The sequence below is a fragment of the Panthera onca genome, chromosome D4 (assembly GCF_046562875.1).
Source record: "Panthera onca isolate mPanOnc1 chromosome D4, mPanOnc1 haplotype 2, whole genome shotgun sequence".
Taxonomy (NCBI): Eukaryota; Metazoa; Chordata; class Mammalia; order Carnivora; family Felidae; genus Panthera; species Panthera onca.
In genome coordinates, this window is record NC_138351.1 from 87811465 (window position 1) to 87830625 (window position 19161).

General features: G+C 52.7%; 1 protein-coding gene across 2 annotated transcripts in view; it reads right to left on the reverse strand.

Moving 5' to 3' along the window:
• Nucleotides 1-19161, reverse strand: part of ZER1 (zyg-11 related cell cycle regulator) — a 32171-nt gene continuing 13010 nt past the window's right edge. Inside the window, exons 3-16 of one of the 2 annotated variants that reach the window (XM_078436396.2) lie at nucleotides 17276-17426; nucleotides 16635-17071; nucleotides 16146-16322; nucleotides 15155-15269; nucleotides 14845-14991; nucleotides 14309-14476; nucleotides 10272-10487; nucleotides 9481-9522; nucleotides 9199-9318; nucleotides 7006-7121; nucleotides 6503-6691; nucleotides 5220-5317; nucleotides 3709-3811; nucleotides 1-1691 (exon numbers count right to left, since the gene is read on the reverse strand). In XM_078436396.2, the coding sequence (XP_078292522.1) occupies nucleotides 1634-1691; nucleotides 3709-3811; nucleotides 5220-5317; nucleotides 6503-6691; nucleotides 7006-7121; nucleotides 9199-9318; nucleotides 9481-9522; nucleotides 10272-10487; nucleotides 14309-14476; nucleotides 14845-14991; nucleotides 15155-15269; nucleotides 16146-16322; nucleotides 16635-17071; nucleotides 17276-17426 (2137 nt within the window). In that variant the 3' untranslated portion in view covers nucleotides 1-1633. Of the gene's footprint in view, nucleotides 1692-3708; nucleotides 3812-5219; nucleotides 5318-6502; nucleotides 6692-7005; nucleotides 7122-9198; nucleotides 9319-9480; nucleotides 9523-10271; nucleotides 10488-14302; nucleotides 14477-14844; nucleotides 14992-15154; nucleotides 15270-16145; nucleotides 16323-16634; nucleotides 17072-17275; nucleotides 17427-19161 lie in introns of both variants that reach the window. The other variant, XM_078436395.2, reaches the window with a different exon arrangement.

The window sequence follows — 19161 nt, forward strand, 5'->3', positions numbered from 1 at the left end:
TTCTCCACTTTGCACAAAAATGTATTTCTGTGACATCCCAAAGTACAGACATTTACTCAGGCCCCAGGTGGTAAAGCAATGCAATGTGAGCTCTGCCCAGGGTCTGGCTCAGGCCATGTGAGCATGGAGGGAGGGGCAGATGTGGCCTGTTTGCCAAGCTGGGGGAGCGCGGGGCGGCCGGCCCCTTCCCAGGGCTGGCAGGGACAGACTTCAGGGGAGGCCGGTGCCTCTCCCGGGGGCTGCTCATCCAGCCTGTCCTGCCTGGAGGCAGAAATGCTAGAAGAATCCAAAAACGGGCCCAGGGAAGGAGGAAGGAAGAAAGGTCATCCCCGAAGGGAAGCCTGCAGAGTCGGCCCTGCTCCCCCAGCGCCTTGTTCTGGAAGGGCATCCTTACCACCGCCTGTCTCACGAGAAGCAATTCGGAGTTACATCAAGGGAGGACCACAAGATATTTCGAGATACATTTGCGGCTCACACTTCTCTGAAACACGGCACAGAGGTTCCCGAGGTAAAGCCTGGGGACAGGGAGGAGAGGCTCGGAAGGGCCACGCGGGGCCACTGCAGGCTGTGCCCGGTGCTGGTCTGGAGGCAGTTAGCTGTTGCTGCGGGTCCGGCTGGAGTGGGGACCTCCCGCCTCACAGAGAGACAGGTGGGCTCCTCCAGGCAGCGGGGCAGGTCGGGTGGGGGAGGCGAATGAGGCCGGCTCAGTTCTGCTGGTGGGGTGCCTGGGCACCATGGGTACTGCGGGCAGGCGAAGGGCTGGGGAGTGAGGGGCAAGCCCCGGTCCCAGAGGTGCTGGCTTCCAGGGCTGGGGCAGGTGCTGAATCTGTTTGGCAGAAGAGGCAGTGGAATCTGCCGAAGTTCTGACCAGCCCTGGGCTGGGGCCTTCAGTAGCCTGGGACCTGGTGGGAGACCAGGAGGCAGCCTCCGTAGCAGCGTGGCCTCAGGCAGGCCCGGCCAGAGAACAGCGGGGCCGCTGTGAGCCCCGCTCCTGAGGGTCCTCTGGGGCCGGGGCTGCCTGGGCCTGAGCACTCACTTCCTCGCCCCAGATGGCCCACGGCCGGGAGCACCAAGGCATTTGGGAGACCCAGTGGGGCTAGTTTTCATCCCAAACGCCATCAGCCACACCCAGGAGCCCAGAGGGGGTTCTCAGGCTTTGGGGGGTGGGTTGGGGTGCTGGAGTGGGCTGTTAAAAGCCTGCTGCCTCTCCTCATGGGAAGTGAGGCCAGGGTCTGAGGTCACTGGGAAAGGACTGGACTCTCACAACGTTAGAGGCATTTAGTCGGGGGTGGGGGGCAAGAGTGAGTGGCAGCGATGAAGGCTTGGAGTTGGGGCTTGAGAATGGCCAAGGAAGCTGCGAGGACTCAGGGAGTGTTTCTTTTGTTTTTGTACAGAAATCATACACACAAAACTTCACACTTCCTAACCAAAAAAAATAATATATATATATATAATATATATATAATATATATATCTCACTAATGTTAAGGAAAAGCGTCGGTTGTGCAAAAGTCCCCCTGTGTCCCTTCATCCAGCGGAAGGCTCCCCGGTGGGGGTCTGCCCGCTGGGCTGCTTGAGAGCTTCCTCCTGGCCTCGTGGTCCAGAGCAGTGGCGGCCGTGGGGACGGAGGCCTCTATCTGGACGTGTCCATGTTCTCCTCTTTAAAGTTACTGCAGTGCTCAATCACCTTGCTGGAGACCGTGGGGGAGAGAGGATCAGGGGGCGGCCTCGGGGTGGGCTGGGCCCAGCCCCTCCCAGCTGATGAGGCTGCTGTATTTGTGAGCGAATGTCAGCGGTGATGCTGATGCTGACTGAGGTGATGCGTTTCAAGGGGCTGGCGGGGCGGCCGACCCGTGAGGAACGCCCAGGACAACGGTCCCTGTGGCCACAAATACCATCGGTGCTCTGTGCTCCCCCCCCTTCCTCCCCACCCCCCTCAGCCCCAGAGCCTCTGCGCTTAGGGGCTCCCCTGCATCGGCTCAGGCCTGACCTTCCCAACCCGCTGCTCCTTTCTTGAGCACTGTCTTCCTTCTTTACTTTCCCCCCGCACACCCGGGCCTTTTTCTTCCCCAGAGTCTACCAGTGGACCCCAAACTGCCTGCGTGTCAGATTCGCCTGAAGGTCTGAGGCGACCGGGTGGGGGCCAGGGCAACCGTCCCTACACGAGGGCCCCTGACACCCTGCAGAGGCCAGGCCCAGGGCAGCGGTCAGGAACTACCACTGGCGCTCAGGGCCCCGGTCTCTCGCCACCACCCCCCCCCCCCCCCCCCCGCCCCGGGCTGATCCTGGAGAACCACTGCCCTACTAGAATCACCCTGGACCCAGATGGCCTTCCCATTCAACACTAAGCCTTTGGGTCGGTCAGGGGCCGGGAGCCGTGTTCACGGCAGCCTCCATATGCTGAAGAGGCGCCCAGAGTAGGACAGGGGCAGGATGGGTGGAGTGACTCCTGAGCTCCCCCTCTTAGTGTCACTCACACCTGCTTCAGATGGGCCGGCTAGCTCGGATACACATCTCAGGTCTTACAGAGATGCTCAAAGGGACCGGGGTAGGTTTATGAGCCAGTTTTACCCAGCTTTTCAAATCTCCTGGGATCCCTGCTGATAGCTCCCAGACCCACTGGGAAAGAAAGGGTGGGCCTGTAGATTTTTAACAATCTTTTCGGGTGATTCTTTAGGGAGATTAAGTTTGAGAACCACTCATTTTACCATTCTCAAACTCAGACAAATCTGTCCGTGAATGTTTATGAAGTGCCTGTGCCACGGGAAACTGCAGAAACAGACGGCCCTCAGCAGCCCAGGGAGTCCTTGTTTGGGTGCCTCTGAGCTCCAGGCCCTCCTCCCTGATGCTCCTGGTTCTACACCGTGTTTACAGCTGGGGCAAATGCAAGCAGGCTCCCTTCTGGAATGGATCCCGGAGAAAGCGAGGACTGCTGACTGCCATGTGCAGGATCCCTGAGAGCCGCTCATGCGCTGACGGGTGCGGGACCAGGGCTGCTGAGGGGCCAGACAGAGTCATGAAAACCGCACAGCAGCCGGGCCCGGAAGCTCTGCCATGGGCAGGGCCTTCACACCTGGAAACCCACTTACACTTGCCTGCCAGGTCTCTACAGTGACCTCTACCACCACACGGTATCCTCTCTTTAGTTAGAAGGTCTTTGGCCAAAAGTAATGATGAATTTTGGGGGGCCAGGGTGGCTCAGTCGGTTAAACCTCCGACTTCGGCTCAGGTCACCATCTCGTGGTTCGTGGGTTCAAGCCCCACAGTGGGCTCTGTGCTCACAGCTCAGAGCCGGGAGCTGCTTCGGATTCTGCGTCTCCCTCTCTCTCTGACCCTCCCCTGTTCACTCTCTGTCTCTCAAAAATGAATAAATGTTTAAAAAATAAATAAATAATGATGATTTCGACCTGACTTGCTAAGGGCCAGTAATGAGCGGACGGGATTCGTTGGGAGTAAAAGACAATGAAGCTGACAGACGAGGGCAATGATGCTCTGTTCGGAGCTTGATGATCTAGTTTCCAGCCACACTGGCCAAAATGACATTCAGGGAGGCCCCCGCTGGACGTTGGTACACTGTCCACCTCCACACTCAACTCCTGAGTTGCCCCTGGGAATCTCAGCCATTCCTAGCCCCCAGGGGGGGCTCCCCGCAGTGTCCCCCACTCCCCGAAACCAAGGCTGCAAGTGGAAACACTGCCCGTCTCTTACCGGGCCATTTCCTTGGTCTCCTGCCGAGCGGTGGCCATCTTGATCATGTCCTTCAGAAGGGGCAGCCCCCCTTCTTTGATCAGCAGGGGGCAGTACTTGTCCGCTGCGGGAGGGCAGACAGCAGGTGGTCAGGGTGGGTCTTCCCGCAACCTGTGGCCCAGAATCCACCCTTGCTGTGAGGGCTGCCCTCCCAGAGGGGTGAGGTGAAGACCCAGCCTGGTGAGGACACTGCTGCACCCAGGAGGAGCCATGCTTGTGCCTACCCCCAAGGGCCTGAGTTCCTGGGCCCAATGCGGGAGCAAGGGGTGAATCCTTGGAAAAGGCTACTTTGGTACGCAGTCACGTTTCTTTCCACGGCTCACCCTAATGGGAAATGTCACCCAAACCAGTGGCTTCCGATCCCTGAGAAACTTTTGTAAAAATACAGATTCCTAAGCCCTGTCCTCAGGGATTCTGATTCAACAGACCCAGGAGCCTGTATTTGCATTTTTAACAAAATACCACCAGGTGATACTGGTGACCAGCCAGGTTGAAATTACCACTCCTTCCTATTATTGGGTTCACAGTTCATGCCGATAAAGAACATTCTAGTGCTCGGTATCCAGGGCTTTACACTCTGTGGAGAACACGGGCATTTCAGTGGGCCCCCCACCCCCACCCCCAACACACACAGCTCTATGTAGTAGGAGCTATTTTTAGCCCTCCATTTTATAGATGAAAGAATTGAGGTTCAGAGAGACAGAGGCTTGTCCAAGGGGGTCCCAGCTCAGGGCTCTTTCCTCTGTACTACACTGCTTTTTGAGGGAAGGTACTATTTTTTGGTAAAGCTAGCCTCAAGTAATAACGAAAAAGGCGAATGCTTATTGGAGAGCTGGTATGGGCCAAGCACTGTCCTAAGCACGTCACATGTCTCATTTTACAGCAATCCTGTTTTTATCCCATTTTAAACATGAGGAAACCGAGGCCCAGAGAGGTTGAATAACCCGTGTGAGGTCACATGACCAGTAAGAAAGACAACGAGGGTCAAACCTGGCCTGTCATCAAGGTCTCCCAGGGCTGCAACTCTGTCCTCCACCCAAAGCCACCGGGCAGAGGACGGTTCAGGCGCTTCTATGGGAGGCTGGGACTCTCTTTGCGGAATTAAGTTAGGTTTGTTTTAAAGTTCTCTCCTGTTCCCTGGGAAGTCTGTTTCCTCAGGGGTTAGTTCTCTGTCTGGGTTGGTTTTACTCCATCTTCCAGAAGGCATGGAGATTTTTGACTAGTCACTTGTCTGGAAGCAGGAAGCATTAAGAAAGCTGTCTGGGAGCTCTGGATGGGCTATCTGGCCTGCCAGGCTTGCTTCTGGTGATGAGGCCAGGCCAGCCATTATGCTGGGGCGTCCCAAAGATTCTGGAAAGAAGAGGGCTGTGTGCTCTTAGTGTTCCTCACCCGGTTATAAATTCCCTGAGGGCAAGTCTGCCTGCAGCCAGGGGAGCGTCCCTGTGTCTGACCAAAGGACGAGTGGTACTCACGGTAGACAGACACAAGGTTGTACAGGGCCCAGGTGGCCCAGTGCTGGCTGACAGGGGAGATGCCCTGAGGAAGGAGACGAAGAATTGGCTCAAACGACCTGTAGAAAGAAAAATCAAGGTCACATCCCATGCCAGGGGTTGGGGGAGTGCATCTTCTCTTGTTGAAGGGTTCTCCTCCCCGGAGGGTCCTAGAGACAAGCCACAAGCAGAATAGGATACAACAGATTCAGGGGCATCTGGCCCATCAGCACACTTCAGGCTCCACAAAGGGAGCTCCCTTGTAAGAGAGGTCAAGAGCATGGACATGTAAGGGAGGTAGGAGGAACACAGATTAGGTGGTGCAGAAACAGAGGCCTTGGCAAGAAGGAAAGACCCAGTCTTGGGGGAGGCAGGGAGATGTACCCTGAGAAACAGAAGTGTGACTGTACTTCTTAGAACGGCCTTTTTGGTGTAAGTGTGTTTATTTATTTTTGAAAGGCGGGGGGAAAAGAGGATCCGAAGTGGGCTCCATCTGACAGCAGAGAGCCTGACGTGGGGCTCGAACTCATGAGCCATGAGATCGTGACCCCAGCTGAAGTCACTTAACCCAATGGGCCACCCAGACGTCCCTACACTTCTTAGAAGGGCCTTCTATGCGCCATCTGGACTCATGGTCCAAAAGCCTGAAAAATGTATGTGCAAACGCCCTGGCCCAGTGATTCATTCCATCTCTCCTTGGGAATGACGGTAATTGGCAAAGCCACAAGCATGAGCCCCTTCCTCCCAACGCGGGTTTTCAGCGTCAATGTCAGTCAGTACAAGACGGCCCATCTGCACATAGAAAGTGATCGAGTCCCATACCCTGTGGCTGGAAATTCAGTCACAAGATAGGAAGACTTGATGCCCGCTGGACTGCACAGAATTAAATCCGTGCAGAGGGAAACTGCCGGAAGAGGGGTGCTAGACTGTGAGTAGAGGTCCTTTCAGGGACTGAGCTCATGAACGGTTCCTGTTTTGTTTCCTATTGTGCGTCTGTCTTTTCTTCTTCTTCTCCTTTTTTCTTCCCACAGATATGCATGTATCAAATGTCTGTAGGCAGGAAACTTTGGGTTCACGCAGGTGCTGATGTGCATGAAACATGCACCAAGCTTTATGGGTGAGATGTGTGCCCTGTGTGGACTGTTCCTCAGGGACGCCTGACCCCAACTAGAAGAAAGGTAAGTTCTCACCAGACCTTGTTGGGAACGAGCATCCTGTCTCCAAACGGTCCCCACTCGCACGCCCCACCCCTCCTCACTCCGCACCTGTAATTGATATTTCTCCGTGAGTTGATGTCCCAGCTCTGGATGGCTGCCCACATGCGTTCCTCCACCTCCTCCCGCTGGGGTTCACAGATGCCCCACGCCTCAGGCCCGTCGAACATGATGTGGGAGAGGACACCGCAGGCATTGTACGAAACCTCAATTCCGTCAGCTTTGCTCTCCAGCAGGTTGCTGCCGAGAGGAGAGAAAAACCCCTCTAAGTCCCTCTTCAGACCCCAGCGGCTGGACCCCAGCTTACAAACCAGATGCCAGATGCACTGCTGATTTATCACCTATTATCCATACCCAGGTGACTTCTAAAAGTTAGGATCTGAGATCGCTTAAGATACAGTTACAAGAGGACTATTATGGAGGGTTGAAAGAAACCATCGGTGACATTTCTAACAGAAACCTAGGCTAAGAGCAATTACCGCAACTCAGCATAGACTAAGAGCTCTGAGCATCCTGGCAGCAAAGGCAAAAAGGGAAAGGAAAGAAATACTAACCTGAAGACACTGATAAATTGGGAAGTCATTAGTTGGGGCCGCAGCTCCTTCACCTCTGCCACATTCCCCAAGAGTCCTAGCATATTCCGATGCAGTTCCTGCTTCTCTGGGAATTCCTGACAAAATGAGAGCCATTAGGGCCACATCAATTAGTACTTAATTAGCATCTGGTATTGTTAACCTAGAAACTTGATGGGTATCTGTCTGGCCATTCCGACTGGACAAAGAAGGGGAACAATAGGCTGGCCATATACCTTCTAGTGCACCTAGGACAGTCCTGGGTACATTCTATACGGGATTAAAATGGTGGGGACTCCTTGCCACAAAATCAAAGGCTGAGTGGAGAGCTGACCTATAAAACTGCAAATAGGACAAACAAGGTTCTATTTGCCAAAGCTCAAAATATTAGTTTAAGGGAAACTTTATAGAAACTAGAGCAAGAAAATAGAGGATGAGTGTGTTTTATTTATTTGTTTAATAATTGCTACCATTTATTTATTGTTTTTAAAGTAAGATCTATTGGGGCGCCTGGGTGGCTCAGTCGGTTGAGCGGCCGACTTCGGCTCGGGTCATGATCTCGCGGTCCGTGAGTTCGAGCCCCGCGTCGGGCTCTGTGCTGACAGCTCAGGGCCTGGAGCCTGTTTCGGATTCTGTGTCTCCCTCTCTCTGACCCTCCCCCGTTCATGCTCTGTCTCTCTCTGTCTCAAAAATAAATAAAAACGTTAAAAAAAAAAAATTAAAAAAAATAAAGTAAGATCTATGCCCAATGTGGGGCTTGAATTCACGACCCTGAAATCAAGAGTCACATGCTCTACCGACTGACTGAGCCAGCCAGGCACCCCCAGGATGAGTTTTAAATTAAAAAAAAATTTTTTTTATCTTTATTTTTGAGAGAGAGAGAGAGAGAGAGATACAGAGTGTGAATGGGGGAAGAACAGAGAAAGAGGGAGACACAGAATCCGAAGCAGGCTCCAGGTTCTGAGCTGTCAGCACAGAGCTCGACATGGGGCTCGAACCCACGAACCACAAATTCGGACCCTTAACGAGCTGAGCCACCCAGGCACCCCCCAATTTTTTTTAACATTATTTTTGAGAGACAGAGACAGAGTGCAAGCGGGGGAGGGGCAGAGAGAGGGAGACAGAGAATCTCAAGCAGGCTCCAAGCTCTGAGCTGTCAGCACAGAGCCCAACACGGGGCTTGAACCCACTAACCGTGAGATCATGACCTGAGCTGAAATCGGATGCTTAACCAACTGAATCACCCAGGAGCCCCTGTTTTTAAAGAACATTCTGGGGCGCCTGGATGGCTCAGTCGGTTAAGCATCTAACTCTTGATTACGGCTCAGGTCATGATCTCATGGTTAGTGGGTTCAAGCCCCACGATGGGCTCCACACTGACAGTGCTGAGCCTGCTTGGGATTCTCTTTCCCTCTCCTTCTGCCCTCCCCTGCTCACGCACTGTTTTTCTCTCTGTCTCAAAATAAATAAACACACTTTTGGGGCGCCTGGGTGGCTCAGTCAGTTAAGCGTCTGACTTCAGCTCAGGTCATGATCTCATGGTTCGTGAGTTCAAGCCCCGCATGGGGCTCTGTGCTGACAGCTCAGATCCTGGAGCCTGCTTCAGATTCTGTGTCTCCCTCTCTTTCTGTCCCCTTCCCCACTCATGCTCTGTCTCTGTGTCTCAAAAAATAAATAAACGTTTAAAAAAAATTAAAAAAATAAAAATAAAAGTAAACAAACACACTTTAAAAAAAACAAATAAGAAAAAAAAAAAAAAGACCATCCTACTGGTGGTGCCTGTCTGGCTCAGTGGGTGGAATGTGCAACTCTTGATCTTGGGGTTGTGAGTTCGAGCCCCATGGTGGGTGTAGTGATTACTTAAAAATACCATCTAAATAAATAGTAAAATAAAATAAAATAAAGCCATCTACTGGACAAAATTCTGTCCAGCTGATACCTCAGTGGTCCCCAGCTGGACTGCGGGCAGCCTAGAAATTACTGCCAAGACGGATGGGGCTGGGTTTTCCCTTGGAGGGAGGGCTCTAAGAGAGGGGGTGGGCCTGTGAGTCAGACCTCCCACAGGAACTCTGGGGAGAGGGGTTGCTGGCAGATATGATTGGTGGGAGGCCTGGGGACAGAAGAGGGGCCACGTGGGTGGCCAAGGAGGCCGCTGGCGCTGGAGACGGGCAGTACCTTCAGGCAGTCCAGGAAGAGCTTCATGCCATTGAAGTTGAGGAACATCTCGCAGTTGTCCGGCGTCTCGTCGGTGATGTTCCACAGGGCACTCCAGGAGAACTCCATCACCTGGTCACACTGAAGGCAACGGAGGGCTCAGCACGGCCCGCTTGCAGGGCCCCGCGGGCTCCCAGCACCCATGAGGGCATCCCCTAACAAAATAAGGGTCTCCTCCAGGGGCCGACCGTCCCCTCATGGGCTAAGGGAGGGGCAAAGTAGCTTCATGAAGACTCGACTTACTATCTTGTCTAGCAGTTTCTTCTGAATCAGCTTCAGCATGGTCTGTGGGCAGAGAAGAGAACTTGCAGGGGACCAGGGCTCAAGAGCTACCATGTCCCTCTCAGAACCAAGATGGAGGGAGAGTCAGCACAGTGGTTCCGTTCTTGGCTAATCCATCCTGACAAGACCAAATTCGCCTATCTGGTCTGAAGAAGGGCAACCCACAGACTTGGCATTAGCATTAGGAGGCCTGGGGGCTAGTCCTGGCTTGACCCCGATTCCCAACGTAGCTTTGGGCCTGGCCCTCCCCTGTGTGGGCTCCAGCCTAGCCAGCAATAAGTGAGATGAAGAAACTAGATGCTTCTGCTTCATTTTTTCCTCCCATTCCCGAGCAAATACTTATCCGCCCCCCTGTGCGCCAGGTACCACAGTAGGAAGAGCTGGGGATGTCACCACGAAAGCGGGAACAAGCACGGTGTCTTTCCCCGCAGAATCACAACCCAGTGGGGAGGCCAAAGTGAAGCAGGCAGTCCCTCGGAGGCTTATTTAACCCCAGTCAGAAAGACCTAACAGGGGACCTGGTCTGAGGAGCCAGGAGCAGCTTGGACAGTGGGACCAAATGGACGGATGGAGGGGCCGAGAGAAGATGCCAGAGTGTTCCAGGCGGAGGAAATCTCCAGGCACATGAGCTACATTCATGGTTAGGAGACTCTTCCTTGGGTCTGGCCTCAATCCTTCATGCGGCAGGCAGGGGGGCTGTGGAAGAGGAAGGCGGGGAGGGAGGGAAGGGGGTGCAGCCCGCGGGCACGCACCACAACAAAGCCCATCTTGCCCACGGCCTCCTTGTGGTCGTTGTCCACCTGGCAGACCAGGGCGTTGCACAGGTGCACGGCGATACGCTGGATGGACTCATCCTGCCGCGTGGGGTTGAGGATACTGAGCAGGAGCTCGTTGACCCGGCGGTACTGGAATTCTAGCTCCTCGGGGATGCTGAAGTTACAGAGAGTCAAGCAGCAGTTCCGCTGGACCTGGGGCCGGGTCGGGAGACAAGCGAAGCAGTCAGGGTCAGACTCGGGAGCTGGACTCCAGGGGCTCGCTAGAGGTGTGGGATTAGCCAGAGCTGTGCTGGTCCAGGAAGGCTTTCTGAAAGAGGAGACTACAGGGCTTTTTTTTTTTTTTTAACATTAAAAAACAAAACAAAACAAAACAAAACCATGAAATATAATCTTCATACAGAAGAGGGCATAAAACACAAATGTATAGTTTTTTACAAGCACGTGTGAAGCAAACAAGCTTTCCAACAACTTTGTCACCACCCTGCCAGCACCCGGGAATCCCCACAGGTCCCTTTCCTGATCAGAAGCCCTCCTCCCCACTAGAGAGAACTACTATCCCTGCTATTCCATATGGAACATTCTCTAGCATCCTGCTTATGTTCGTTCAACCATAGTGTGCCAGGTCAACGGTGTTGTTATAAGTATCTGAAAAGCATTCATCCTTCCGTTGCGGTCTGGTACTTTGATTTATTCGTCCATCCCACTGTTGGTGGACATCCGAGGGGGGCTTCGGTGCTCGGCAGCTTCAGTGTCTGGTTCACGCATCCCAGCCTCCACGTACATGGGCTTCTCTACGGCACAGGCGCCAGGGCGGGGCTTCAGGGCCACGGGGCGTGCACGTCTTCAACTTTACCAGGTAGCACCAGACTATCTGCCAAAGTGGCCGTACCAGTTTACAGGCCCACCGGCAGAGGAGGAGGCCTCAAGCTGCTTGACATCTTCTATTTCTTTTTGTGTTATCTGTGGCCTTTTTTTTTTTTTTTTAAAGTATTCGCAGGGCATTTGCTTATAATTTAATTTGCTGCCATCCTTTCTCATTAGATTTTGGGAGATCATCGTACTTTAGAGGGTACCACCCTTAGTTAACTCTTTGTCTTTTTTTCCCCAAAAACACATATGTTTTTTAATTTGAGAAAAATTTTTTTTTCAGTTACGACAGCAATACTTACTCACCGTAAAAAGTTCAAATAGTACTATTTGGGCAAAAGTTAGTCTCTCCCTTTATTCCCCAGAAGAAATTGCTATTAAAAGTTTGGTTTGCGTCCTTCTAGATTTTTCTATCATGCAAATACAAATATATATATATATATATATATATATATATATGTGTATATATATATATATATTTGGGGGAGAGGAAAGGCAAAAAAGATATTATACATATTGGTCCGAAACTTCTCCTCACTTATCAACATGCACTGGACATCTTTCCACATTAGGATGTACAGATTGACCATAATATCCCATTGTGTGGGTGGACTGTATGTTACTTTTCTAGGTCTCTCTATTGCTAACATTCTGGTTCCTTCTAAAAACATTTCAACTGTGGAATACCTAGACCCAAAGGCAGGTGCATTTACAGTTTTGGCAAATTCTGCCAGTTGCCTTCCAAAAAGGCTGTACGGTTCATACCTCACCAGTGGGAAGCATGCAAAAGTGCTCTCCCCTGACATTTGTCAACGTTGGGGACCACTGGTCTCTCAAGATGAAATGTAATTTCTTGTTATTTTAATTTTCATTTCTTTGATAGAGTTTATTAATTTGGGAATCTTCAACTAGCATTTTGTCAAGAAAAAAAAAAAAGACACCCCTTTGACCTGATTATAAAATCAATCTCAGTGTATCAGTTGCTCTCAAGTCTGGAGTTGGCAGGCAGTGGGAGAGAGGGCCTTCTCCTCCCTGCAGAGGCTACATCGCCACCATAGCCTTTCTGGAGGATAATTCGAGAATACATCCCAAGTGCTTTGAAAATACACCTACCCATTGTCCCTGCAATTCCCAGTCACGTATTATAAGAATAATCAATTAAGTATGGTCAGCAAAGCCTTATTTGGTATAGCAAAAAATAAAAAAGGCAACCTAATTATTCAACCATGGCGCTGATTCAGTACCTGCAGCCCAGACATTTTGGGCAGGCCCGTCCTGCCACTCTGTGGGGATGGGGCTTGGCCACCGCCTCCCAGCTCTAACACACAGTCAGCACCGGAGCGACCTTCCCTGGATGAGGACACTGAACACCATTCGGGCACCAGCGATTACAAAACAATGGTTAAACCCAGCTGTGGGGTGGAGGAGAGCTGGATTGTGAACAACTTTCATTTCGTAGTTGACACGTTTTCATAGTATGCCTGACCCTTGAACAACTTGAGGGTTAAGGGCCCCAAACCCCCCATCCCTGGCTGCCACACAGCTGCAAATCCACATACAACTTCTGACTCCCCGCCAAACTTCACCAGTAATAGCCTACTGTCGACCTGAAGCCTTAGTGATAACATTAACTGTTGATTAACACATATTTTGCATGTTATGTGTATTATATCCTGTAGCGTTACAACGAAGTCAGAGAAAAGAAAACGTTAGTAAGAAAATCATAAGGCGGGGAGGCACCTGGGTGGCTCAGTTGGTTAAGCAACTGACTTCTTGATTTCGGATCAGGTCATGATCTCAAGGTTTATAAGCTCGAGCCTGGCGTTAGGTTTTGAGCTGACAGTAGGGAGCCTGCTTGGGATTCTCTCTGTGCCCCTCCCCTGCTTGCATGAGCCAGAGCACGCACGTGCTCTCTCAAAAAAAATAAGCTTTTAAAAACGAAGTTTCAAAAAAAAAAAAAAAAAAAAAAGACAGCAAATCATAAGAAGGAGAAAATATACTGATAGCACTGCACTGTCTTTGTCAAAATTGGCATCTAAGTGGACCCACGCAGTTAAAACCTGTGTTGTTCAAAGGTCAGCTGTGCTTGAATTTGTTTGTTTTCTAAGCATTAGATGTCTTAATTTTGTGAGCATAAGAGAAACATTATGTAAGAAATTCTGGTTGTAAAAATATTGGTCGATTATGGGAATGTTCACATTCGGAAGACACTGTTGAAATAAAAATCCACGCGATACAAACAGTGAGTGCAGAATGATCCCATTTACTAAGTAAACATGCACAGGCTAAATCTTGAACAACAGGTATTCAACAGCAACAGTGGCTATTCTGGATGGTGGGATTATGGGGTTTTTTTTTGCTTTATATCCGTAATTATAATTTTTCTACAGTAGAAATTTTTGTTATTTTTCTTTTTTAGAAACGTATACTTTTTTTTTTAATGTTTATTTATTTTTGAGACAGAGAGAGACAGAGCATGAACAGGGGAGGGGCAGAGAGAGAGGGAGACACAGAATCCGAAACAGGCTCCAGGCTCTGAGCGGTCAGCACAGAGCCCGACGCGGGGCTTGAACTCACAGACCGTGAGATCATGACCTGAGCCGAAGTCGGACGCTTAACCAACCAAGCCACCCAGGCGCCCCAGAAACGTATACTTTTTAAAAGTAACCTCTACACCCAGTGTGGGGCTTGAACTCACGCCCCTGAGATCAAGAGTCACATGCTCTACTGACCGAGCCAGCGAGGTGCCCCCATAGTTTTGTTACTTGTATAATAAAAGCAGCTCTCGGAAAAAAAAATTACCCCCCAGCAAAGTGTTACAGAAGGGCTGAGGAGTCAGCATGAGTGGAGGCCCAGGGGCAGGAGAACAGGATCCCTGGGTGGAGGGTGGCAGTGGTGACGGACTGGTCAGGTGGGGCCGGGTTATAGAGGCCCTGAATGCCAGGTCCCAGAGTCTGGGAGTGATGCCATGGGTAAGGGGGGTGGCGAGGGGGGCAGTACAGCGCCAGGCAAAAAAGGGTGAGAGCAAGCACGGCCCCCTGAGGGACTGCAAGCCGGATGGTGAGGCTGGGGCACGAGGCGAGCAGGAAGAGGGGCGGCTGGGCCAGAGCATGCGGGGCCGTCACGGGTAGGGGGCTCACCGTCACCTCCTGGTAGGACTCCATGCCGTTCAGCACCACCTGGATGACCTGTCGGCGCAGCCTGATGCTCTGCTCAGAGCGGTACTCAGAATTGGTCAGGTAGAAGAGGGCAGCGCTGCCTGTGACTTGAATGTTCTTGTCATACTTGTGGCACTTGAGGGCCGTGATGACCAGCTGTATGAAGACAGGGTGCGGGCCTGGGTTGGCGAGTCCTGTTAAGGTCGTACAGGGCCATGCCTAGGGCTCTGCAAGGGGGCTCGGATGGGCCTCTGGGGTGCAGCTTACCCCGACTCTGTTCTCTGAGAGAAGTGAGGGGTTGGGGACAGAAACTAGGGCAGCCCCATGCTGCTGGGACAAGGCCGGTGCCGGGACAAATGAGGCACCGTGGGGCTGGGGTTCAGGGGGCAGGACTGCCGATGTCCTGGGGATGAGGAGGACGAGTGGAGGAGGGACGGGAGCTCTGGGGACACGGCTCAGCCAAGTCCAGGACCTGCCAGGCAGGGATGGACCAGAGACCGAGGACCCCTGGGGTCAGGGCTGACCTTCAGGGCCCGCAGAAGCTGGTTGCAGCGCTCGATACGTGCGATGTCAAAAAGCAGGTTGATGGCCCGTGAGGTGATCTCAGGCCTGTGCTCCGTGTAGGCCTCGATGGCATTCAGCACCTGCTCCTCATTTTTGTCACCACTTACCTGGGAATGGAACATGCTCAGAACCACTGGAAGATGCCACGCAGTGGGATCCTTGGATCCCAGCTCCGCCTCTAGCTCCAGGGCAGACCCCTTGGGGCCCCCAGCCCAACCCCTTCCCTCGTCCAGGGGCTCCCTATTCCTCCCCTCCCCCACTCCCTCTCACTTTGTAGGCGGGAATGTGTGTGAGGCGGCACAGGGAGGTCTCGAAGAGCCCAAGGAACTGCAGTGGCCTCTTCAGGGCCCGGAAAGGCATGATGCTGCTCTTGGAAGGCTCGATGCTGGGGGAAGAGCATGCCGGGGTCAGTGGCCTGTGGACTGGGGCTGCCCTGCGTTTAGAAGGGCTTCTCCCTGAGGGTGGCTAGGCATTTACTTGGGGCCCTCTTCTAGACCCTCCAGTCTCATCTTTTTATTTTTTCCTCTTTTTAAGGGCAAAAACACAGACCCCCCCCCCCCCCCCCCACCTCTTGAAGGAAGGGTGCCAAGGTCATATCGGATAACATGTGGGGTGGGAGACACTGTTGCAGCCACCTTCGGGAAATACTACCCGCCATTCTGGTGAGGATGTGCCACCCTTAGGTTCTACCAACAGTCATGAAGGGGCATGTCCATCGACCAAACCCCGCTAAAGTATGGCTGAGGATAGGGCTTACAGCCAATTACAGCTGGATGGGTTTGAATCAGATCTTTCAACCAACCAAACCGAGAAGACACCTAATCTGCTGTGATGACTAACGCACAGTGGATACTGCTGGCCGTCTTAATGCCACCACCCCATCTCTATCCAGTCTGAGTGTCCTAATTTCCCGTTCACTCCTCAAGCTTGCACTTTCCAGCTTTTACATATGCTGTTCCCTCTGCCAGAACACCTTTCCCCTGGGAGACTCAGAAAGAGCTTTCAGGACAGTGTGGATGCCATTCCTCCTTCTTCCTGCCTCCTTCCTGATCTTCAGGGCAACCCCACAGCCCTGTGCCTCCCTTATCACCATCCTAATATGACTCATCTGTCCCCACTGGCTCATACAGCTTCGAGAGGGCAGGGTCTGATTCGTTTCTTTATCTCCAGCACCCAGCACAGGACTCGGCAGAAGGGCACTTGGTAAATGCTTGTTGAATGACAGACACCCCGCCGGCAACCATGGCAGGTGGGTCCCCACCTAGTCTGCCCTGCCTCCTCGTCCATCTTGGAGATGCTGCAGTTCTCCAGGATCATGTGGCCAGAGATGTCCAGAGACATCAGGTTCCCCAGCTTTTGCACAAAGAGGCTCAGCACCTTGCGAGTCAGCTTGAACTTGTAGTAGCTGGAGAGGCGGTCTCGGGAGATGTCCAGGTGTCTGGAGATTGGAGCGGGGGCCACAGGTCAGAGCTGGACACAGGTCGGGGCCGCCTCAGGGACCCCTGCTCCTTCAGCCCATGGCAGGGGAGGGGCCATCCCTGCCACAGCTGCTCCAGGGCATTCTGGGAAAAAGCCTGCGGGGACCCAGAAGCCCTGGATAGCCCTGAGGCAGCCGGAACACTGGGTTTAAGGAAGGGGACTGTCTCTTTCATCCCCATTTCTGCCCGGCCAGGGGCTCACGAAGCCTCACGGGACTGCCAACACCCACCTCCCCACCCTCGCCCCAGTGAGCTCTGGGCCGGCAGCTCACCGCAGCTTGTGCAGCTGGACGATGACCCGGATGTGGTCATCTGACAGGTCCATGTTGTAGAGCACAAGGGACACCAGGCTGTCTTTCCACTGGGTTAGGAAGGCCGCGTCGCTCGTCTGGATGCCCGAGAGGTCCAAGGCAGCCAGTGAGCTGAGAGGCCGTAGCAGGGACTCCACAGGGACCCCGTCGATCATGCGGCCCAAGTTGAGGAAGCGTAGGCGGCTGAAGCCCTCGAAGGTGAAGTCCTTGACCAGCACCTGGCAGGTGGGATTGACGAGGCACTCGTCTTCACAGCCCCCTGGGTTCTCCTCCTCATAGAAAATGTTTGCACAGCCGAAGAGGCTCAGGGATACGAGGGTGTGGCTGAAGCTCCTCAGCGTCTGCAGGCTCTTGGCGGACAGCTTCTCGCAGTTGGTCAGGTACAGCTCCACCAGGTCCTGGGAGCAGGCACAGCTCCGTCACCGGCACTGCCCTCCCGCCCCCAGACCTGGGCCGCAGTTGAGCTTGGGGAGGGGGGGTGTACGAGGCGGGGACGCACTGGATTCTTGTGCTGGAGGCGCGTGGCTCGGCCCCCGACTCACCGGTCATCTCGAGGCAGCCTCCCCATGACCATCCCCACCGGCTGGCGAAGCGGGTCTCACCTGCTTGCGGATGGCCTCCAGGTCCTGGTCCTGTACCAGGTCCTCACGGAGGTGGATCCGGGTGAGGCGGGTGCTGCGGGGGTCGGAGAAAAGGCTGAAGAAGCTCTCGTGGGGCTCAAAGTTGCAGGCGGCGTTGACCAGCTCCACATACCTGGGAAGGAGGGAAGCCTGGCTTGAGGGGGAGCCCAGGGACCCTCGTTCTCCCTTCAAGGCTCAGCACCAGCCCTCCTGTCCCTGAAACCTTCCCTCATCACTGGTCAGCAACCTCCATCTCGTCTATCCCCTGCCCTTCTTTCTTTCTTTTTACTAATTTTTTTTTTTTTTTTTTTTTTAGTATGCTTCACGTCCGGAGCAGGGCCCAACGAGAGGCCCAATGTGAGGCTTGAACTCCTGACCCTGAGATTAAGACCTGAGCTGAGATCAAGAGTTGGACACTTGGGTCCCCAGGGTGGCTCAGTTGGTTAGGTTTCTGACTCTTGATCTCAGCTCAGGTCATGATTTCATGGCCATGAGATTGAGCCTTGCGTCAGCACAGAGTCTGCTTGGGATTCTCTCCCTCTCTCTCTCTCTCTGTCCCTCCCCTGTTCATGCATATGTGTGCTCTCTCTCTCTCTCTCTCAAAATAAATAAATTAAAAGGAAAAAAAAGTCAGATGCTTAACACACTGAGCCACCCAGGTACCACCCCCCCACACCCACCACAGCCCCTCTTTCTAACAGTACCTATTTGGGTCCCGAGCACTGTGCAGGTGAGACAGAGTGGCCCCAGGCACCACGGGTGCAAAGGTGATGAAGGGGCCTCTTATCAACAGCCAATTCCAAGCTCTTCCCCCTGAAACCCTACACATCTATGACAAACATACACGTCCAGACTCCTCATCTTTAAGCCAGCTTCTGGTTCCTTGATCAGCCCCTCCCAGGACCCTTTCCAACAGGAAGATTAAGCCAAGGAGTTTAAGGATCCCAGCTGGGTACAGGGCAAGCACTCAATAAAACCCTGCTGAGGTCAGCTAATGTAAGATTCCTGGTTTGGTGGAAAAGGCTTTGAGTCAAATACTCTGGAATCTAAATCCTGGCTTGACTGTTCACTGCGTGGGCAGCTTCATGTGAGGAATAGAACTTCCCCAGCGTTCAGTTTCTTCATCTGTAAAATGGACATAACTCTGGTCTGCAAAGCATCCAAGCAAGTGCCTGACCCACTTCAAATGCTTGGAACATGATTACAAACTGGGCTCTGTCCTGGGTTGCCTGGGTGGCTTGGCCGGTTAGGCGTCCGACTTCGACTCAGGTCATGATCTCACGGTCCGTGAGTTCGAGCCCCGCGTCGGGCTCTGTGCTGACAGCTCAGAGCCTGGAGCCTGTTTCAGATTCTGTGTCTCCCTCTCTCTCTGCCCCTCCCCTGTTCATGCTCTGTCTCTCTCTGTCTCAAAAATAAATAAACGTTTAAAAAAAAAAAAATCAAACTGGGCTCTGTCCTCAGGTCACATACAAGTTCCAACTTTTTTTTTTTTTTTTAAAGATTTTATTTTTAAGTAATCTCCACATGCAACATAGGGTTCAAACTCACAACCCTGAGATCAAGAGTCACACGCTCCACTGACTGAGCCAGCCAGGTGCACCCACAGATTCTTGCTTTTATATGCAACTGTTTGGCCTAACAATTTCTCTTCTGGGCACTGGACTCCCTGAGGTGAGTGAACGCACATCTTACTGCTAGGAACCTCTAAGAGCGGAGAGTCCTTGGAGGCTCCACATAAAGATTTTCTTTTTCTCTCTCTTTTTTAAAGTTTGTTTGTTTATTTATTTAGAGAGAGAATGAGTGGGGGAGGGGCAGAGAGAGGAAGAGAAAGAATCCTAAGCAGGCTCCACACTGTCAGCACAGAGCCC